The sequence below is a fragment of the Parasteatoda tepidariorum genome, chromosome X2 (assembly GCF_043381705.1).
Source record: "Parasteatoda tepidariorum isolate YZ-2023 chromosome X2, CAS_Ptep_4.0, whole genome shotgun sequence".
In the NCBI taxonomy this organism is placed as follows: Eukaryota; Metazoa; Arthropoda; class Arachnida; order Araneae; family Theridiidae; genus Parasteatoda; species Parasteatoda tepidariorum.
Genome location: NC_092215.1, coordinates 57,364,904 through 57,385,837, shown reverse-complemented (window position 1 = coordinate 57,385,837; position 20,934 = coordinate 57,364,904). Strand labels below are relative to the sequence as shown.

The window sequence follows — 20,934 nt, the reverse complement described above, 5'->3', positions numbered from 1 at the left end:
AATAAAGTTATGAATTTTACTTCATAAATATCCTATATAGTAACTAAAATAACAATTTAATAGTAAAATTTGATTATTTACAATGTTAACATTCATTTTAGTAGAATGGGTAGACTCGCCCCATACGAGAGATTTGTCAGCAGTTCTATAAAAATATACAGTAACAGCGTAACTGTTAATATTTTCTAAAATCGATTTCACAGCTTTAAAGAGGGATAAATAGCGATTCCGAAACACCTATTAAAAGCCTTTTTTCTTTAATATTTACAAAAGTTTGACCACTTGAAAGTTGACAAACTGAAAAAATGTGTAGACTCGCCCCGGTTTACGGTACCTATTAAATTTTTAGAATTTATTTTGTCAAAAACAAGATATTCATGTTCACCGTAATATAAATAACTTCATTCCTTTCTAAAATCATATCAATACAATAGTTTTAAAGACTTAAGTGGTAGTTAAATCTAAAAAAAAATCTCAACTTAGTATTAGTGCAAATGCCTAGCCACTTATTCTTTAAAAGATATTTTTCACATAAATAGAAAAAAAGAAGTAAATTTTCACAACCTTGGCAAGGATACTACGTCCTAAGACACTAATATATGTAGCAATACAGCATGGAAAAATATATACATATTTGGGAAAGAAATTTAAAGTATGGAAATCAATTAAACCAACTTAAACAATCTAGTAATAAAATGCTTATGTAAATTTAAAAAAAATTTCAATTAAAATAAATGCTGTTTTCTTTTTAAATTGTTGATTTAAACCAACAGTTGCTCGAGGATTTTCAGTAAATTGCCTTTTATTTGAACATGCTCACTATGGACTATGGTTTAATTTTAATGATATTTGCAGCAATAGTTAGTTATAAAACAGATAAAGTGGTAGCAAAAACACATTATAATTTTCGTATAAATTTTGAAAAAATATTTTTCAACGATGTATTAAAAAAAATCTAAAATTCTTAAAACTGAAGTTATTATTACCATTCCATATTGTTACTTAAGGCGATTTCACTCACGCTAGTTTAAAATTCTACTCATACCTATGCACTACATGTTCACTACTTATGCGAAATACGTTCCCATTGAGACAAAAATTAACAATGAATAATTTTTATTGAATTTAGGCCATCAGAATATCTTAAAAATAAATTTAAGCAAAAAAAAAAACTACTAACATTGTAATTATTATACGATTAAGCTATTCGCTATTTCATATGTAAGAAAATGGCATTTTGTTGTTAAAATATTTCACAAAAACATTAGAAAATACTTTAAAATATTTGAAAAGTTATTTTAAGGATTCACATATAAGTTTAAAATTTAATACAATTTCTGTTATAAGTTTAATATATAAACATAAGTTCAATATATTTTCTGTTAAATAAGTTGAACATATTTCACTTTAATTTCTTTAAAAATCTTTCGCAAAGTAAAATATAACTCATTCTCGTGCAGTCATTTGTTAAGGATTTTATCAAGCAATTGTTCAATTGGAATTTTATCCTAATATTTTCTTTTCTTACAACTAGAAACTATTAAAAATGATTTTTTTTTTCTGTGTTACATTGGCTCTGTTAACAGCATGAATGTCCTACATTGGTTCTTTAGGTCAAAAATAAATAAAGATGCTCATAGAAAGCTTTTAAAATGTTAGAGTAATTCCACTGTCATGTGTGGGACAATTTCTAAGGCATTTTCTTTATCAATTTCATCATAATGCGTTTAATAACTTAAAAAAACGAAAACTTCATATAGTTTTTATGAAGTGCATATAGTATTCTATTTTTTTAGACTAATAATTCTTTTCAAAGTCATAAAATACATTGATCATAATAAATCAACTAAGTGTCACGTGCGGGACAGAGCTGAAATTGTGTAAATATAATTTTTGAAATAAATGTATGAATTTAGCTAATTCAAAGAAATTATTTAAAAAATCTATTTTTTTTACATTGAAAGTATACTTCTTTAAACGAGTATCAATGATCTTAAATATGTTAAAATTCATATTTTCATTGCAATTAATTTTTAAGTGTGGCAGTAGTTAGTGTAATCTTAATAGATGTCCCAGATGTGACAATGTCTCGCCAAATGATTCTAATTAAGTATAAGAAAGTTAAGCAAAACAATTTCTTTTCTTTTTTTTCAAGAAATACTATTCAAATTAATTTTTTTATTAAACCTGAATTTACCATGTTTGTTGACAATTATGAGGGGCAGATTTTTTTTCTTTTCAAAATCTGTTGTCAACCACATGGGGTACAGTCAGAGGAAACAGACCACTTGTATATTTTAGATGAACACCTTTCTTCATGAATGATTGATATATGAAATGTATTTTTACTATTTTTCCCAGATAGAATTTATAGTCAAGAAATCATCCTGTCCCCTCATTGAAGAGACAAATTTTCAACTTGAAGTTTATCATCTATATAAATTATTTCCTCTTTACTAGCATTGAATTTATAATGAATTTTTGTTTTCCCTCCATATCACATGATTTTCTTTTATACCTGATACATTTAATAGAATCTCCCATTTGCAGGTTTAAAATTAGTTTTTTATTTCTTCTTCATTTAAAATATCATATTTGACATTAAAATATATTTACTTCATATTTGACAATCTGCTGCTCTCTTCTGTCTCTGTCAGTGGTTTATTTTTTAAGCATGGTTTAGTTAGAAATAAAATGAAAAAGCTAGAAAATTATTATTTTTGTATATAAAGTTCATGTTTTAATTATTTTTAGAAAATGTTAATGTCTTATAGTATTTAATTGTTTTTCTTTAAAGTTTTTATTACTCTTAATCAATATTACAAAAGCCTATACTTCTTACATAAAGTATTAGTATTTCCAAAGTAATGTTGTGTTTCTGAAGAAATATTTTTTGTTATTTATTGAGAAATATCTTTTTTAGTAATTTTACTCAATTTATTTTATGAATATGTGCGTCTTAAACTTTTGATAAATAGCAAACCAATTAATGTGTAAGCATTCTCATAAATTGAACAATAATTCATATTAATTAATCATCAATAATTCAAGATATTTAATTTTATAACGTGATATTTAAATTGTTTTATTCTATGACTATATGAAAGAAACATTATTTCTAAGAATTTAGGTAATATTCAAAATTTTACCCAAATATTTAAATTACATTTAACATGTTTAAGTTAACTTCAACAATTCATAATTTATTAATACCAACTTTACATTTAAATTACATGTTTTATATCTGTACAAATTAAATATTCTTAAAAAGTTACTATACATCAATTAAAAAAAATCTGAATAAAGATAAATCATGATTCTTTTCAAATCTTGTGTTTAGATTTATCTCTTTTGAGAACTTGCCAAAAACGTAATCAAACTGTGACCAAATAATGTCAAAGTCAATACCACCAAAGATCAAAAACTAACTCATTTGAGGAAGAGTTTGCTCCCTTTTTTGCTTCATCAGTAAACAAACTAGTTTTATGAAAACATTTCTACAGATCAACCTCAATATTGGTTGGTCAGAGCTTAATAATGTCTTTGTTTTTCTCAATTAGAGATTTATCCAGAACATACTTAGTTATTTGACTTCATTTAAACAAAGTTTTCAAAAAATTAGTATTAATGATGGTCATTATGAAACACACTTCATAAACATTTTGGTGCATTCAAATGTCTATTTAATTCCATTAAATTTCTATCCAACTTTTAGGGATCTCTTTGAGAGAGAGCAAAAAATATCCTTCAATTTTTATGAGTTTTGGTTTATTAAATTTAACAAAAGAAAAAAGAAAACTTTTGATCAACATAATATATAAATAATTAGAGCAGATAATCAATTGGTCTAAAATCTTTTTTTTTAAAAGAACTATGTTTATTTTTTTAAAAAAGTAAATTATATTTATATAATAATAAAACAATGTTCATATTTCCCTATGGCCATCAAGCATAGAAATTTTTTAAAGAGGTAAAAAGTATAAATATTAGTTACCAAATATCACTGAATTTAAAACTTAATTTCTTTCTTTTCCAGATATTACTACAAAAGCCAAGTTCTACTTCCAGTATTTGGAAGACGATTAGTGTATAAATTTGGTCCAAATGCTACTGGTTGGCGACCAATTCTTCATCAAACACAAGTGATGTGAGGTAGAACGTTCAAGCATTCAAAAAGCCATTGCATTTAACACAGCTATTGATGTTCCATCTTAAAGAATTAAATCAAACTATAAATGTTTTCAAAATAACTGTTTTATATTCTGGAAAAAAAGTTTTTATTTTGACATTATAAGTTTTTATCTTGACATCATTAGCTTTTATTTGAAACTATAGTATTTATTGCAACATATTTTGAAATAACAAGTAAATTCCAATAAGAAAACTTCACAAGTAGGTAAAAGTATTGGGAAAAATTGTTAATATTTTTATTATCACAAAGACAAACAATAAAATTAAATCTTTCACAATGGCTTGTTAGTAAGAAAATAATAAAGATAAAAAAACAGAGTTAAAATGTGTTAACTATAATAATAGTGAAAACATTTACAGTAAACTCCCAATTTATCCTTGGTATGATTTTATGACTAAACCATAGGTGTAAAATTTTAACCATGGGAGAATTTTGTCCCAGTGATATTTTGTGCCTCAATATTTTGTTCACAAGAGATTCTGTAAAATTACATTTTGTATCCATGAGAATCTATCCAAAGACATCTTGTTTGAATGCAATTATCTCCCTCTATTTTTTCCATACAAGATAATGTCTCATGATATTTTATCTGTGTGAGATTCAATTTCATATTTCGTAACTTCTATTATTTTACACAATATATCTTCTGATTCAGAATCCGTCCTACAGTTTCTGACAAACCATTCGCACTACCCAGATAGCACACTGTCTCATTTTTATTGAAATCTGGAAACGGTTCTATCTGGGTAGTAACATATATCTCAGACTTGCCACAGGAATTTTGAAAAAATATGTTGAACTTTATGACGAAACATAATAGTTCAAAAACAAGTTTTCCGAAATGTAAAAAAAAAACATTAATTGTACATCAAATTATAATAAAAGTTTATAATTAAATAAATTGTATAAAAATATAAATTTAAACATATTTTTTATAAAGACATTCAATAATTTCATTTTCAGTTATCTCTCTTGTTAGTTATTTTAAAATGTCATTATTTACTGAACTCTCAATTGGAATTTTTCATTAAGGGCCAATTTGATGGCTTAATATTGTTTAAAATTGTAATTTAATTTGGTATTAATAATCAGTACTAAATATTTTTAATTTAAATATTTCACTAATTTTGAATGCAATTAAAAACATTATAAAAAATCTGTTTGTCAATGTTCCCTTAGTTATAACAAAACATTGAGTCATAATAAAACATTTTTAGTAGTTGCAAAAGAGCTATTGAAGAAGAATAATCATTAAAAAAATTATATTGTGTTTTTAAACTACACTAAATACCTATTAATTACACTTATAAACTAGCACTACTTAAGTTTTTATACAATAAACTGTAGCTGTAATACATTAAAATATAAACATCAAATGGAGTAGAAATTATTACTTTGACCTTACGAAAATTTCAACATTTAACAATCAGCAGAAATTTCAGAGGGAGAGAATTACAGTTTTTTGATATATTTTTGCATTAAAAAATATATTTTATAAGAAAACAAGAAGAGTATATATAAATCTTGAATTAAATATATAAAGTTCTGAAAAAATTATTCAGAGATCTTGTCTCCCTGATGTTATACTTATGTATACATTACAGTTTTAATAAAAGTGTTTTAAATTCAAAATGAAGTGTTCCTTAAATAAAGATTTATTTTCTTAATAAACTACTTGAACAGAATACCACTTTCAATATGTTGTAACAAAATTTAACTTTTTAAACTATCATCATAAAAAATATGTATATTTTTCATATTTTCATCAATCCAAGAACTCATAGCTTGGTTCATTTCCGAAGTAAAGTAGTTCTTCCAATCTCCGATTTCACCTAAAAAAATGCAAATAAAGATTACTGTTTTTCTAAGCAAATATTTTTTAATTTTATATCATTATGGTTGAAGGTTTTAATATTTATTCTTCACACTTGGCTTCAAAAACATTTCCAAATATTGGAAATTTGTCCTATGCTTTCTAAACAGTTATTTAGCCCTTTTACGCCGACTGTCACCTGTACCTGCCAGCAAGAAACGCACTCACTTCCCCGCCGCCACGCCGGTGTGCAAGAGCGTTTTCTCGCTCACCCCCGGCAGTAACCCATTCGTGCCAGTGTCCTGGAACGTTTTAAAAAATAATATTTTTGCCAGAAGATGCCATTGTATGTTCATATGGTTTCAGATACATGCAGATTTGACCTTCTACTCAAAATGAGAGTAGTATGACTCACATACACGTGGTTTTTAGGGGGAAAGAATGTTTCCGAATGGCATGCTTTATGACGGCTCTTTAAATTTGCACGTTGTATTTGTTTACAGTAAGCAGGGGAGTTTTTTTTCTCGTTACAACGTTGGGTATTTCGATTTGCAGTCCAGTTTTTAGTGGAATGTTAGTGTTTTCAAATTTTTCATACGAAATAAGAATTTTAAGTCATATATTTAGTTTTCAGATATATGATGTTAAAAGTTATTAAATGGTAAGTACATACTGAAAATAAAATGCATAAAATATATATTTAAACAAGAAATAACTTAAGTAAATAAAGTATCTATAGAAATATATATAAAGCATATGCCATTTAAATACTCTACAGAACATTATTAAACAACACGTTGATATTTCAGTAATTTCATAGATTTAGGCTGAACAGCAAAAAACCCTCCGGCCCTGGACAAACACTCGAGAGAGAGAGACTGTCGGCCTCAGAGATAAGCACACGTTTGCGCTTCCCGTCGCGAAAGGGTTAATACTGAATAAATGATACTTGAAATCAATCAATTCATTATTGCTGTCATGAATCTGCTTCTCTGATTTTGTACAAAAGCCATTACAATTTTTGCAACTGGCATTTTTCTTCAACAAAAAAAAATAAATAAATAAAAATTCTATGACACATTATATTACTGAAATATTTGCTAATCATTATCATTCTGTCATAATCATAGTAATTACAATAATCATTTCCGTCTATAATTATTGAGTCCCAGAATTTTATTTTCTTTAAAACTAGCAAGGTATTTGTCGAATTGAGGTGTAGTTGTTCAATGGTGAAAGGGAATGCGAAAGACTGATTTTTGACCCTGAGTGGCAGTTTGCGCGCAATGTGACCACATTGCCACAATAAAGTGATTGGTCACAAAACTGTAGAGCTATAACCTTTATAACCCCTTGGTTCACAAAGAGCAGTAATGAGAATGCTTTACTTTTATTTGTCTTAATTTTTGCTTCATTTGTTGATTGAATAACTAATTTCAATAAATTAACATCTCCTTTAGTATTATAATATAGAGTATTATAATATCAATAGAATTTTGTGTTAAGGAAAAAGTGATGGTTTGCCCTAATGTCTAAATGATGTTTAAGGCCAGATACCAGGCTATTCGTAATTTCTTACAGAGTTTCAGAAAACTATTGTAAAACTAAATATACAAACATGAATATAGCAAAAACAAACTTGCAGCAAACATAGAAACAATACATTTACAGTCCTTACTGGCATTTTATGCTCCTGTTTGAAGTAATGAAAGCTTTATAAAATGAAGATTTTTTAATATTTCAAATCAGTATTTTAACACTTTATTCACTGAATATTATTTTGTAAGCGAATATGGAAGTAGAGTAAAACATTCTAAATATTGATTTCATGGCCGAATGTTGTTGACTGGTGACAAGTTGTCATCGTAAAATACTGCTACGTTATACGCAAAATAATAATAATAATAATAGATAAATGAGGCTTATGCCTATTTTCACAAAACGAAAAGTTTTTAGTATCTTACAGTTTATCTTTTCAGTGAACATGTAAAAAATCAATATTATATTATTGAAGTTAAAGAAAGATAATTTGGCTAGCATTCAGCGAAAAAATTTTTTTCATGTATCATAACTTGTACTACATTAGAAGTAAGACATATAGTATCTATACAATTAGTAAAACAAAAAAACTTTTTTTTTTAATTTCTTATTTATTTATTTTAAACAATTTAAAAAGTTGGATTAACCTGGTACCCAGTCACAGATTATTAAAAGAATAAGTATCTTAAAAATGATTAATTTCATGTAAGAGAAATTTTTACAGCTAGATTCTAAACAATATTGGGGTTCAAAACATTTCATTGCTGGCGCTCTTCATGATATTAAGATGGTGTAAAGACTTTTAAACTTTCACACAAAACACGAGTCGCCTGCATCTTAAATTAATTTATTCAAAGCTATAGATGCACATAACAGATAACAGACAAATATTAACATAGACAGAACATTTATCAAAAACCGCCATCATCTTTTTAATCTCGACTCCCACTACTCTTCAGGAAAAGAAAAGAACCTAAAAAAAGTTTAGTGTGCCATCTAGTGGCCAGTTTCTTACAATGGTCTTAGCCAACAAGTATTTTAGAAACAGTTATTTTATGAAAATTTCAATTTTTGATAAGAAACAAAGATTACAGTTTTATAACTAACTTTTGACAATGGAGAACACAAAATTAATAGAAAGAAAATATCAATACCTTTTCTCATAAATTTAGCTTCATTCTTATTTCTGATCCCTAAATCATCCCAGTGTTGATAATTAACATTCGGATTTTGAGACATGTTTTGAAAAGAACAGTGATTAGCTATAGCATCAACTTCTGAATCTGTTAAATCTTTTCCAAGATAATTAGCAATTTTTTTAATGGAACCATTGATGTCCTGTAACATGTATAAAACAAATCAGTTGTTTTATAACATAATTTTTGTATAAATCATAAAATTAAGAGCATTTAAATTACCCAATGCAAATCTTCATAGCTCAGAATACAAATATTTGATTCATTTTTAATTTCCCATACCTCTTTATAATGTCTCCAAATGGGACCATATGGTACTATAAAAAGAATTTAAAAAAAAAAAAAAAACATTTTAGGATGTCACATAAGATTGCAATGTATAAGTTTCAAAAACTGATGAATAGTTTGATGGGCACATAAGAAAACATAAAGCGAGAATAAAAGCTGTGATTTCAGAAAATAAAATGCAAAATAACTTTAAGAGCTTTAAAGACGCTTTAAACTAAGTAATTTTGAAAATAATTACAAACATTCAAAAAATGATCAGCATAAGATGATATTTAAGATTGTTAAAACAAGTGATAAATAAAACTGATAACTCACAACTATAAATATATCCACTAACTTGACACAATAAGCTAGATCTGTGTGGTCTAGCCTATAATTATTCGTGAGCTAACTAAAGCTTTCGTATAGAACTGAGAGAATCAGAAACATTCCAGAAAGAGAATAAGATATATAGTTTATTCAAAAACATTTATTAAAATTTACATTATAAGTTTATACTATTTCAATATACTGTCTCATTTTACATTCAGAAATTCAATGTAATCATTGGCATTGCTTTCATGATATCAATATATCAATATCCTTTGTAAATTCAGAAAGGTAAAGTCTCAGGCTCAATTCCAATGAAACATTCCAAATTCTATTTCTCATTTAATTAGTTTGAAGAGCAGAAAAAGCATATATGTACAGTCCTAAAAAAAATGAATCACCCTGAATAACTTTCATTCTAATGGTCGGATTTTCACGAACTAAGTGTGAATTATAATGGTTCCTGTGGGTGACCTCAAATATGCTAATAAATTAGTGCTAATTGTTAATTAAGTTACGAAATCAGATACAAAATGGTACTTTCACTGAATAATTATTTTTTTATACATATTTTGAATCCTGACCCTTGAAATAGGGCAAAATTTCGAAGAAAAAACTTCGTAGTAGTAACAACAAGTAGACAAAATTTCGAAAAAATTGGCTCGCAATAAAGATTTATATCTATGGCGAAAGTTTAAAAAAATGCTAAATTACCTCGCCATAGATAGTGAAACAACTTAAAACAACCATAAAGAAACTGAATGAATGACAAGACGTCATAAAATCGTGTGTCTCTGTTGCTATAGGCAACCAAGAAGAGAATTTTTGGATCTGCTTTCTGGGCAAAGAAAATAGTATTCTTTTTAACACTTTGAAAATAAAATTTGAATTTAAAATGAAGAAATGAAAATGAAATTATTTTTGATTTTTCAATATTTCAAAATTTGAATTTTGAACTTATTATCTGATATTTTTTTATTTTTTTAAAGATGTTATTTGTATAAAAATGCTGTACTAAAACCAAATTTACATAAGTTATTATGAACTTATGAAGAGTTGTAGGGCTAATTGATTTTACAAATCAGTTCCAAGTCTTTCAGGTAAGGAAAAGAAAAAAAAGATCCTACAAAAAATTTGGGGCGCGATTCTGATCCACAATCAGAATGTTTCACAAAATTCATAGTATTTCTTTTCAATAAAATTGAAATATATATATATAATAGTAAATTTTATTTGTATTTTTATTTTATTGTTGAAAGTCATTTCATTCTGACAAATATTTAGGTTTCATGGATTTCTTGAATAAGTAGGATTTGCAAATAGCATCTTTATGAATAAATTCCGAAACTGACTTTAGCAAACCTGTTTTTTCCCTAAGCTCTTCGATTGCAATCAGTTACTTATTTATCACCAAATATGGTTACTAAAGTTTCTTTGTCTTATTCCTTTCTTCAAAAACTTATTTTAATATTCTCACCATCTCTACCGACATCTGATACGATAACCTCATTTTAAGTACAGTTCGTAAGGTCCTTAAGAAGTTAAAAATGTGGTGGTAAAACTAAGAATATAGCTCAAATATAGCACATTAATTAAGTAATGCTGTAAAATAAATTAAATACCAAAGATAATAGATCATGTTAAAAAAAAAGGAACCTTACAAAATTATTTTCACAGAAAACATTTCTGTAAAATACTTGCGAAAGAAACCTGTAATAAAATAATATTTTATAAAAAATAGAAATGTAGCACTAGTAGAAGAATGGATTTATATAAAAATGATTATTTGAAATGATCAATTAATCTTAATCTGGAAAGAAATCAATATAAACCCATAATATTGGACAATTTAAGTGGACATAATTTTTCTTTATTAAAAAATATTGATTTCAATAATCTATGCAATATGCAACATCCTCGACAGCAGAAACTATCTAGCATGGTTGTGGGCTATGCAGATTATTTTCATCTAAGTTTGCTATTTATTTTTAAAAAGCAAATAAACAAATGGGAAAGTGCTGAGACTCTTTTTTAAAACATATTCAAACTAGTTTATAATAAAAATTAAAAAGCTAAATTCTGAGAAAACTACAAAGGACAAAAAATAAAGAATTTTACTTTCTGTTACTTGATTACAGGCTTAACTGTATAAGAATTTATACTATTTTTTGTATAAAATTCAACTTAAATTTAAACAACTAAGTTTTTATGTATACTTCTTACTTTTAAAGACAATCTGTATTCAAATAGGGTAAATTAGATTATGCGGAATTTACACAATAATACCCTGGCTAACATCAATTAAAAAATTTTTTTTGTGGAAAATATGAACTACGTTTCAATTTTCTGATTAGTTTTTTGAGATATTTGACTATTTCCAGATCTTTGATTCCACTTGTACATAAATCAGCTATCCAACACATACAATTAGATAAAACCATGATAAGCAGTTCCAACTCTTCAACAAAATATTTTTTTCAAAAGAATTTGAAATTTTTATTTTCCATTTATAGATATTTTATGCTTTTACATTAAAATTAAAACATAGATTGAAAGCGTACAAAAAATATTTTTGAATGTTGCAGAGTTGATGTTTTGAACTGTTTATAAGCTAAACCATACCTTTATTTGAAAGGAAATCGTCAAAAAAGTCATGAAAATTACCACTGTAATTTGAGATAGTCATCATTCTAACAAAATGATAATATGAAACAATCACATCTTTTGGATTTCTGGTTATATAAAATATCTGTAATTTAAACATAATGTTAAAATTGAATATATTTTACATATATCTAAATATATAGGTATAAATATTTAATAAATTCTTGACATGAGTTAATATTGGGTTGTTCGGAAAGTAATTTCGTTTTTTGGGGGGGAAATGAAAGACAATTTTCGTATAATGAATAAATATTTTATTAAATTATATATTGGACATTTTGGTACAACACCTTTTTCCATCTTTCTGGTTGTAGCATGATTCCACGCTCATAAAATTTTTGGTCTTTGCTGGCAAAAAACCTGATCCAGCTGATTTTTGACCTCTTCATTTGAAGTAAAGGCTTTACAGTCCAAAAAATTTTGCAGTGATCGGAACAAATAATAATCCGAAGGTGACAGATCTGGAGAATATGGTGGATGAGGCAGTGTATCCCATTCAAGCTGTAATAGCTTTTGGCGAGTGACCAAACTTGTATGAGGTCTCGCATTATCTTGGTGGAACACTATACCTTTTCTGTTGATTAATTCTGGCCTTTTCTGTTGAAGTGCATCATTCAGTTTGTCCATCTGATGACAATAGACTTCAGAATTAATTGTTGTGATATCCGGTAAAAGGTAAAAGAAAATGATTCCCTTAAAATCCCACCAAACAGACATCAACTTTTTTGATGGATATTGACTTTCACAATCCTTTTTGCTTCATGATCTCTTGTGTTTGACATTGTTATAGACAACCAATTTTTTGTCCCCAGTAATGACGCGATTCAAAAATGGATCATTTTAGTGACGTTTGAGAAGCGAATCACAGACGTCAACGCGACGACACAAATTTCTCTCTGCGAGAACAATGGGGAACCCATATATCGAGCTTTGAGGCTAAAACCAGGCCTTTCAAGTGTTCATAAACAGTTGAATTCAATAAATTTAACCTCGCACCGATCTCACGTGCTGTTATTCGCCGATTTGCATAAATTAATGCCTTTATCGTGTCTTTATCAGCTTCAACCGGTCTTCCAGAACTTGGTGCATCTTCGACATCAAAATTGACAGATCGAAATTTTGTAAACCAGTTCTGGCACTAGCGTACTGTCAACACATCTTCTCCCTTCACAACCAGGGATCTGTCTAGGTTTTTGTGAAAGGTACCTATTTTGTGAAAATTTAAACATAATTTGTGAAAAAATTAAAAATTATATTAAAAAATCAATACAAAAACATGGTTAAAATATAGATTTGTCGTTTCTTATGGGGTACAAAAATAAAATTTTAAGAAAAAGTATTTTGTGAAACTACCATTTTTCCTAAAGTTGAATTTGTGAAACTACCGTTTTACCTAAAATTGAATTTGTGAAGGTACCGCTAAACGGTAGTAAATTCGGCCTGGACAGAGCCCTGACAACGGATAATTTCTTTCTGGCATGAACAGCATTTTAACCTTTTCTATATAGTAAAAAAGTAAAATATGACAAAAATGATGCTTATTGCTCTCTATATTTAAAAGGGCACCAACCAAAAACTACTGCGTAGAATTAATTGTACTTTTTCACACACAAGCCTTGCTATATTAGCTCTCAAAACATATAATGATAATGTGGCTTAAGTGTGAAGTTGATTTCAAAAAACTGCAATTAAATCCTCTGGCGGAAAAACAAAATTACTTTCTGAACAACCCAATATAATATTAGCTTATTTACTCTCCACGCCAGTCTTAGGAACATACAGCCATTGCATAGTGTCATGTGCAGAAAGTTTTTTCTTTTCTTAAAAAAGTAAAATTTTTTTAAAGAAGTAAAATTTTGTGAGAAGTAAAAAATTTTTAAAGGAAAATTTTTTTTCTTTCCACTCAGTTTTCATATTTTTTAAATAATAAATAAATTGGTCTTTTAATCATATTGTTTCAATCTCACACATTTATGGGGATTTCTTTATTTCAAACAACTTGTAAACTCTATTTTATACAACATTTTCACTTTGTTATCATCTATTTGCATCATCTATAAGCCAAAATGCAAGGGAGAGAGAAAAATTGAACAATTTTTATTATATCCTTAAAAAATATCAATTTCTCACAGCAAAAATTACTTTCTTTCCTTTCACTTGAAAAATTTATCAAAATTTCGTAATAAAATATCTCTTTACTTCATGATGCTTTCTTAAAAAAATGACTTTCATGTGTGCCATGCTCTTTTAGGATGGCACACATGAAAGTCATTTTTTAAAGAAAGCATCATGAAGTAAATAGATATTTTATTACAAAATTTTGTGCCATGCTCTCTTTTGGATGGCACACATGACTACGTCTGTAGCATATATAAACAAGATTAAAAAAGCAAAACAATCATCATACTTAAGAGAAAAATTCTTCAACATAACTAATATAGATAATATTAAAAAGATTGTTGAGTCTAAGGGTAGTTTTGTGATGCTGTGACTAGCAAATGGTAGTTTTTGTGACACTACACAGTGCATTTACAAAAGGAAACTAGTTAAGATTTATAGTCCATATCTGTATAATTAAGTAATTATAATTCCCTTGTATTTGCACTCATTTTCATTTATAAATAATATATATATATATATATGCGCAGAGAAATCTCTCCTTACAGACAATTTTCAAAATCTTCATATATGAATATACCATTAACACCCTCAATAGAAAAGACAATCTTTTAACGGGGCATGAACAGTAACTTTTAGCAAACAAAGCTCTTCAAAGCAGATAATCTATATTCTTTAAAGTATATTTTGTTTACCCTTTTTAAGCAAGAATCCAGTATAGGTGAGTTTTTATGGGAAATTAAATGCTGTAAAGAGATATAAATCTTTGTGTGAAGAATGAGAAGCAGCAAATTACTGAACTAACATTTCTCGATGCCTTTTAACTGGTTGCATTATTGTGAGTTCTTTAGTGTATGATTATATTGTGCATTCCAACACTATCTATTTTTAAAGAGCTCAATGGGGCTTGATACCTCACTGCTCACTGGTAGGTATTGCCATAGTCTTTGTATCATACATCAAGAAGATACAGTCTATACTCTTTAGTATGACTCTCCATTAGTGTGACTCTTCCATTACAACACCCATTGCATTAAGTTCCATTAGCTGTTCCATAGACGCAATGTTATTTTAATACCCATTAGAACCTCTAAACTGAACCATTCATTCTAATATATCAACCAAAATTTTGTTTAATTCTTTTTAATTCCCAGAAAATCACTCCAAAAACAGGTGTAAGACATTTTCACACCTTCAACAAAAACATTTTTCTAAAGACAATGAGTCAATCAATAACAAAAGTCTCAAAAAAACATAAAAACCACAATTTCTTTTGATTTTACTACTCAATAAACATGAAACATCTTTAATTCTCAATGAATGAAGAAAGAGTGACAGGACCACATATTCTTAACCTAGGAAGTCTGGGCGTAATCTATGGTCGAATGAGTTGTGAAACGTGGACTACTTACCATTATTGAGAATTTGAAGTGTATGTTGCACCTTCATTTAGAAATTGAAGTTCCCTGTATAATCAAAACCTTTCAAATTTCTTTTTAAAGGGTTCAATATATTTATCAATCTTATTTTTCTTTTTAGAATATTGTATTTTCTCTTTCCGTAAAGTGTTGTAAGAATTGGTTTATTTTTTAGTTAAAACACATATTTTTTACATTCAACTGGATTTTAGTTTTTTTCCGTTCTCTTGGTGTATGTTATTTAGCAAAAATGGCTACTTCTAACCAGTGTAATACTAGATGCGTCGAGTTGAAATCAAAAATTTTAAAGGAAGGGGATAACATCAAAATCTTAAATTGCTAAATTATTCAAGATCCTGAAAAACACTAAGTAGTTCACAAAAATTAAAAATCTAAGGACAGAAGAACAAAGTGTTTTAATTTCGTGACATTGATGTTATGAAGTAAAATTTCAAAATCTAGAAAAAAGCACTGAATGACTGCTAAAGTTTATGTGCAATATTAAAAGATGTCATTAAAAAAAAATTTAAGCTTTAATATATATTAAATAATACTTGTACTTTATTGGCATAAAAAAACTGTGCATTAATCAGTTTTATAATTCTATTTAAAGTGTAGCATGTTTCTGCCAAAATTAATCCAGAATGCATGAAATCTAAGTAAATATTTGCTCTACTTTTATGTAATCACTATATAACGACCTTACCTTATAACATCCATTTTTGCTTGAACCACAAGGGTCGCTATATCAAGTATCGACTGTATTTCATATTATGAACGGAATTCAAAATCATTCATTAGTAACTGATTCACATATTTTCAAACAATAATTCAAAAAAGACTGTTTTATAGAGAAGATGTAAGAGTAGGGAACTAAGATAATTTTATCTTTCAAAAATCGATGAAATGCTTAACGGATTGAAAAGCATCACAAAGATCAGAAAAGAACCAAAACTATTTCAAACAAATTTTGATTAAATAAATTACTTGTTTATTCAATCATATTAATTCAGATTAAGTAGATAACAGTATTAGATTTCTCAATTAGCATGTATGTTTGTTATATCGACAATTTTGTCTATCCTGAAGGTGTCCACTTTATAGAGGTTTCCCAGCATGCATAAAAATTTATAATTGAATTGGAATATTTTTATCTTCGAAAAAAAATATAGGTTTTTCGTGATGCATTAAAATATATTTTAAATCATATGTAACTGTTATAATATTAAACCAAATACCTGTAAATGCTTAAGGAATGTCATGCAAACTAGACATAAATTGTCTTTTTAAATTTCAAATGATTCTACTATCATTTTACTTTCTAAATGTAAAAATAATAATAATAAAAAAACACACAAAAATGTGAAAAATATAAATTAGTCAACATAAACTTTTATCTTCAAATAAATAAACATTTTTTAAGAAATACACCATTATTTCAGCTTTTTTCTCAACTAGCTTACATATTTAGAATTGTAATCATTAATATAACAGAACTTATAAAAAGCCCTAATAACAAATAACTTTTTATTAGTAATTGATAGTAATAAGTGTACATTTTAATTAAAATGAATTAAGACATAAAATAAGAATACTGGTAGGGGGAACTATAAGACCTTGATTATACATATAAGAAAAAGAATTGAATTACACCCAGACGACTGCTAAAACAAAAAAAAAAAAAAAAAAATCTTTTTTTATAAGTAAAAATAAATAAACTTCCGTATTTAATTGACCATAAATGGACATTTAAGATGATATAAAACTAAACTCAGCGTATAGCTTCCACGTTTCACATCACTACACAAATATTGCAGATTGCTGTAAAAGAAATGAAAACATCAAATTCATTTTCAATATATTTTTAATGTACTTACTTTAGGTTTTTTCAGTTGAACATCTTTGGGTAAAAGTGATAAAGGTAAGTGCGTCTTAATAAGGCGTTGATCAGTTATCTTTTCAATAGAAGATAAACCAGGATACACAAATTCTAAATAAGGAAATCGATCTTCAATACTTTTAGTCAATGAATTATCAATGCCATATATAGTGCAATAAATAATTTCTTGGAGCCATGTAGTACCTAAAAAATTATAAAATTAAATTGAATTTTTAATGAAAAAGTTGCTGTGACATTTAAATAAGTCCTCCTAGAAAGCTATAAGTTGTCCTAAGCTATCTATTAGAAAATTACTTAAAAAGGGAGGTCACCATAAAAAAGAAATTAACTGAAATGGCCAGGACAACAAATGTCTCAGCCAGATAATTTAACTTGCATTAAATTTAAAAAAAAAAAAAAGAGTATGTAGGGGCTTACACCAAGATAGCTACAAGTTTCACCGATCATAATTTATAATAGCTCCATTCTGTGATGGTTAGTTCTTTCTTTCTTGCATGCCACAAACTGGTTGCTATTGAAACTTAGAGATCTTCTGGGTGCAGGAACCGATACAGAAATCTTACCAAAATACAAAAAATAATAGTAAAAAGAAATTCTCTCAAATTTCATACAAATGTTAGGATAGATTACATTTGTTAAGATTTTTGAAGCATTACGGTGCAGAAAAGATGTTTTAAGTACAAATAAGAAGATTAACGAAAAGAAAAAAAACAATGTGACTATTTTTTCTTCAAAACACAGTGTAGTGCTTGCAAAACACAGGTCATTTTTAATTTCTGATCTATTTCTTCAAATCATCTTCACTTGTAACATTATTGAGATGATACAAAAAGAAAACAAAAAATTTTAAAAATTCTAAATAGATAAAACTTCTTTGAAAAAAAAACGAGCTAAAAAGCAGCAGAAATTTCAAAAAATGAATAAAAGTAGCAATAAAGGAAACGAAGGAAATAAAAATATGACAACCGATGCCAAAGTCTTCAGGGGGTACCGGCCCCGTTAGCCATAAAACAAAACCATTTCTATTGAGGGAGAAGCAAATGCCTAAATTAACTCCCTCAGTACCCCGATGGTTTTGTATAGAAGTCCAGGAAAAAAAAACTTGAAATACAAATAACCAATTTAGAAAAGAAACTCAAACAAAATCATCAGAATCATTATTGGAATTCCACAAGGTAATTCCTTTTCTGGCGCTTTTGCTAACATTTTTTTGAAGCTAAATTTCTTGAGCATAATGAATTTAAAGCTTTTAGATATATTGATGATTTGATTTTGTTTAATTGTGATAATTATAATTTTATTTATAGTATTTATCCTGGAGATTTGGTTTTGAAGAAAACTAATGAGAATTGTTTAAATGGTGAATATTTAGATTTTAAAATTGATATTGTTAACAGTTTTATTAAAATTGGTGTTTCTGATAAAAGAAAAGCTTTTAAATTTAAAGTTATTGTTTTCTGCAACTTTAATACTAATTTGTGTAATAAAATTTTTAAAAATTTAGTTTTTTCACAATTGGTTAAGATCAAAAATTTGCAATAATGTTGAAAGTTTTCGGGAAGCTGTGAATAATTTTTTGAATAATTTGAGTAATTATGATTTTCCTTTTAATTTTTGTAATGTTAATTTTTTAATTAAGAAAATGAATGAAGAATTCTAGGTTTTTATATATTTTTTCTTTTAACAGGGTGCAATTCAAGTCTTAACTGAGCAGCCCCAGTTAAGCATCCTATTAATTTGTTACATATCTTTTTCTTGACTTCTTTTATTTTGTATCTGAGCATTGTAATAGAGGGCGTTGTTTTCATTAGTTTTTAGTGTTTCCTTTTCATTCGACTTGCTTGTGAAATTGCTGCTTGACCTGGTTAAATGAGTTTTTATTTTATGATGATTTTGTTTGAGTTTCTTTTCTAAATTGGTTATTTGTGTTTCATGTTTTTTTCCCCTGGACTTCTATACAAAACCATCGGGGTACTGAGGGAGTTAATTTAGGCATTTGCTTCTCTCTCAACAGAAATGGTTTTGCTTTATGGCTACCGGGGCCGGTACCCCCTGAAGACGTCGGCTTCGGTGGTCATATTTTCATTTCCTTTATTGCTACTATTATTGAGACGACTTACTTTCAAAGATGAGTTAACACTATTCTAAGACTTACTTTTTTCTTCAAATATGCCTTTTGATTGAGAATAATTTTTTAGTCCAAGGAATTCAACTTACAAAATATCAAGAATTTTTCCATAAAGAAATTAAATAGATTTAAAATAACTTTAATTTCCCATCAGAGAGTTTAGGTAAGCACACACTAGATTCATTTTCGAAAGTTACATATGACTATTGGAAATCAGACTAACCTCATACTCCCTTAGGGTAGAATTTTTTACTTGTAGAAGATCACTACTTATATAAAAAAGATTGTCTCAGATTTCTTGTTAAAATAAAAACACATTAATGGAATAAGAGAATATTTCTGTATTATGATCAATCACCAAGGAGGCAAGTGAATTTTAAGCATGCAAATTTAAAAGTAAAAATATTTAGAGGTTTGCTTAGGGATGGTTACAAGTTATACCCTTCAAGTTAGTTCTTGGAACTATCCCCACACTACAGATCATAGACTGAAGTCATGTAAAGGATATTAAAGTTGAGCTAATACACTCAGCTTCTATTAATGCCAAAGCATACGTTATTTATAAATAGCTTATTATTGAGCTTTTTAGATATTATTAATAACCTGATTTATTAAGTCTTTTTACCTGCTTTAGGAAAAGATAAACAAATATACCTGTTTTAGGAAAAGAAACAACAAAAATGTCATTTTCCCTGCAAGAAAAATTCTGAATGTCACTCAAATTCTTCATTACAAATGATGGTAAAACAAACGCTTTATACTCGTAAAGTTTAAAGTTATCATTGTAAAAGGCATTATTCACAAACTTTGCATCGTTGAAAAAAGTAGACTGCTTTCTTCTTTTAGCCCATACAACAATTAAGAAAGTTCCACCGAACAACAAAGTTGATGCAAGCCGTTTCACGAGCCTAAATTTCTTAACAGAAGCATCATTACTAAACTTTTTGCAGTCATACTTAATTCTACTTGAGCAAAATAATAATTTCCGATAAGCTAAATGTCTGCCGAATATTACTGAAAACATTTTTAATGCTTCAAATATAAAATTCCATTAATAATCTTAGCAGCTTTCGAGCAGTCACATAATTTATTCTTTAATTTCTCTTATTTCGAAAAAGTCTTCAGTAAATTCACGATCAAAAGTTATGACTTTGTTGACAAAATTTTGTTGTTGTCATAGCTCTGCAATTGGAGATTTGACGAGCTCAATATTAAATGCTTACAGCTTTGTATTTCTGACAAAGTTTATTTCCATAGCGAATTTAAATAATTCCTTGTGACGTCATTAATATCGGAGACCAAGTTCAACAAAAGTTGGCCAACGTTTCAACAAGGTTGACGCATGCCATATAGCCTTTGATGCTTGGGG

At 27.6% G+C, this 20,934-nt stretch overlaps 2 protein-coding genes across 4 annotated transcripts in view; one reads left to right on the top strand and one right to left on the bottom strand.

The window, feature by feature from the left end:
- Positions 1-5,824, top strand: part of LOC107457256 (ETS homologous factor) — an 84,182-nt gene extending 78,358 nt beyond the window's left edge. For both annotated transcript variants that reach the window (XM_016075380.3, XM_016075382.3), the window contains exon 9: positions 4,037-5,824. In XM_016075380.3, coding sequence (XP_015930866.1) covers positions 4,037-4,151 — 115 coding nt within the window. In that variant the 3' untranslated portion in view covers positions 4,152-5,824. The remainder of the gene's footprint in view (positions 1-4,036) is intronic.
- Positions 4,404-20,847, bottom strand: LOC107457257 (sulfotransferase 1E1). 2 transcript variants are annotated; one of them, XM_016075383.3, is made up of 6 exons: positions 20,220-20,847; positions 17,415-17,620; positions 11,960-12,086; positions 8,963-9,057; positions 8,699-8,882; positions 4,404-6,024 (listed from the first exon to the last, which is right to left on the bottom strand). In XM_016075383.3, the coding sequence occupies exons 1-6, from the start codon at positions 20,587-20,589 to the stop codon at positions 5,906-5,908; spliced, it is 1,101 nt and encodes a 366-aa protein (XP_015930869.1). In that variant the 5' UTR covers positions 20,590-20,847; the 3' UTR covers positions 4,404-5,905. The 2 variants fall into 2 exon arrangements, with proteins under 2 accessions (XP_015930869.1, XP_015930870.1); XM_016075384.3 differs by having other exon boundaries at positions 12,002-12,086; positions 20,220-20,787.
- Positions 20,848-20,934: the final 87 nt, after the last annotated feature.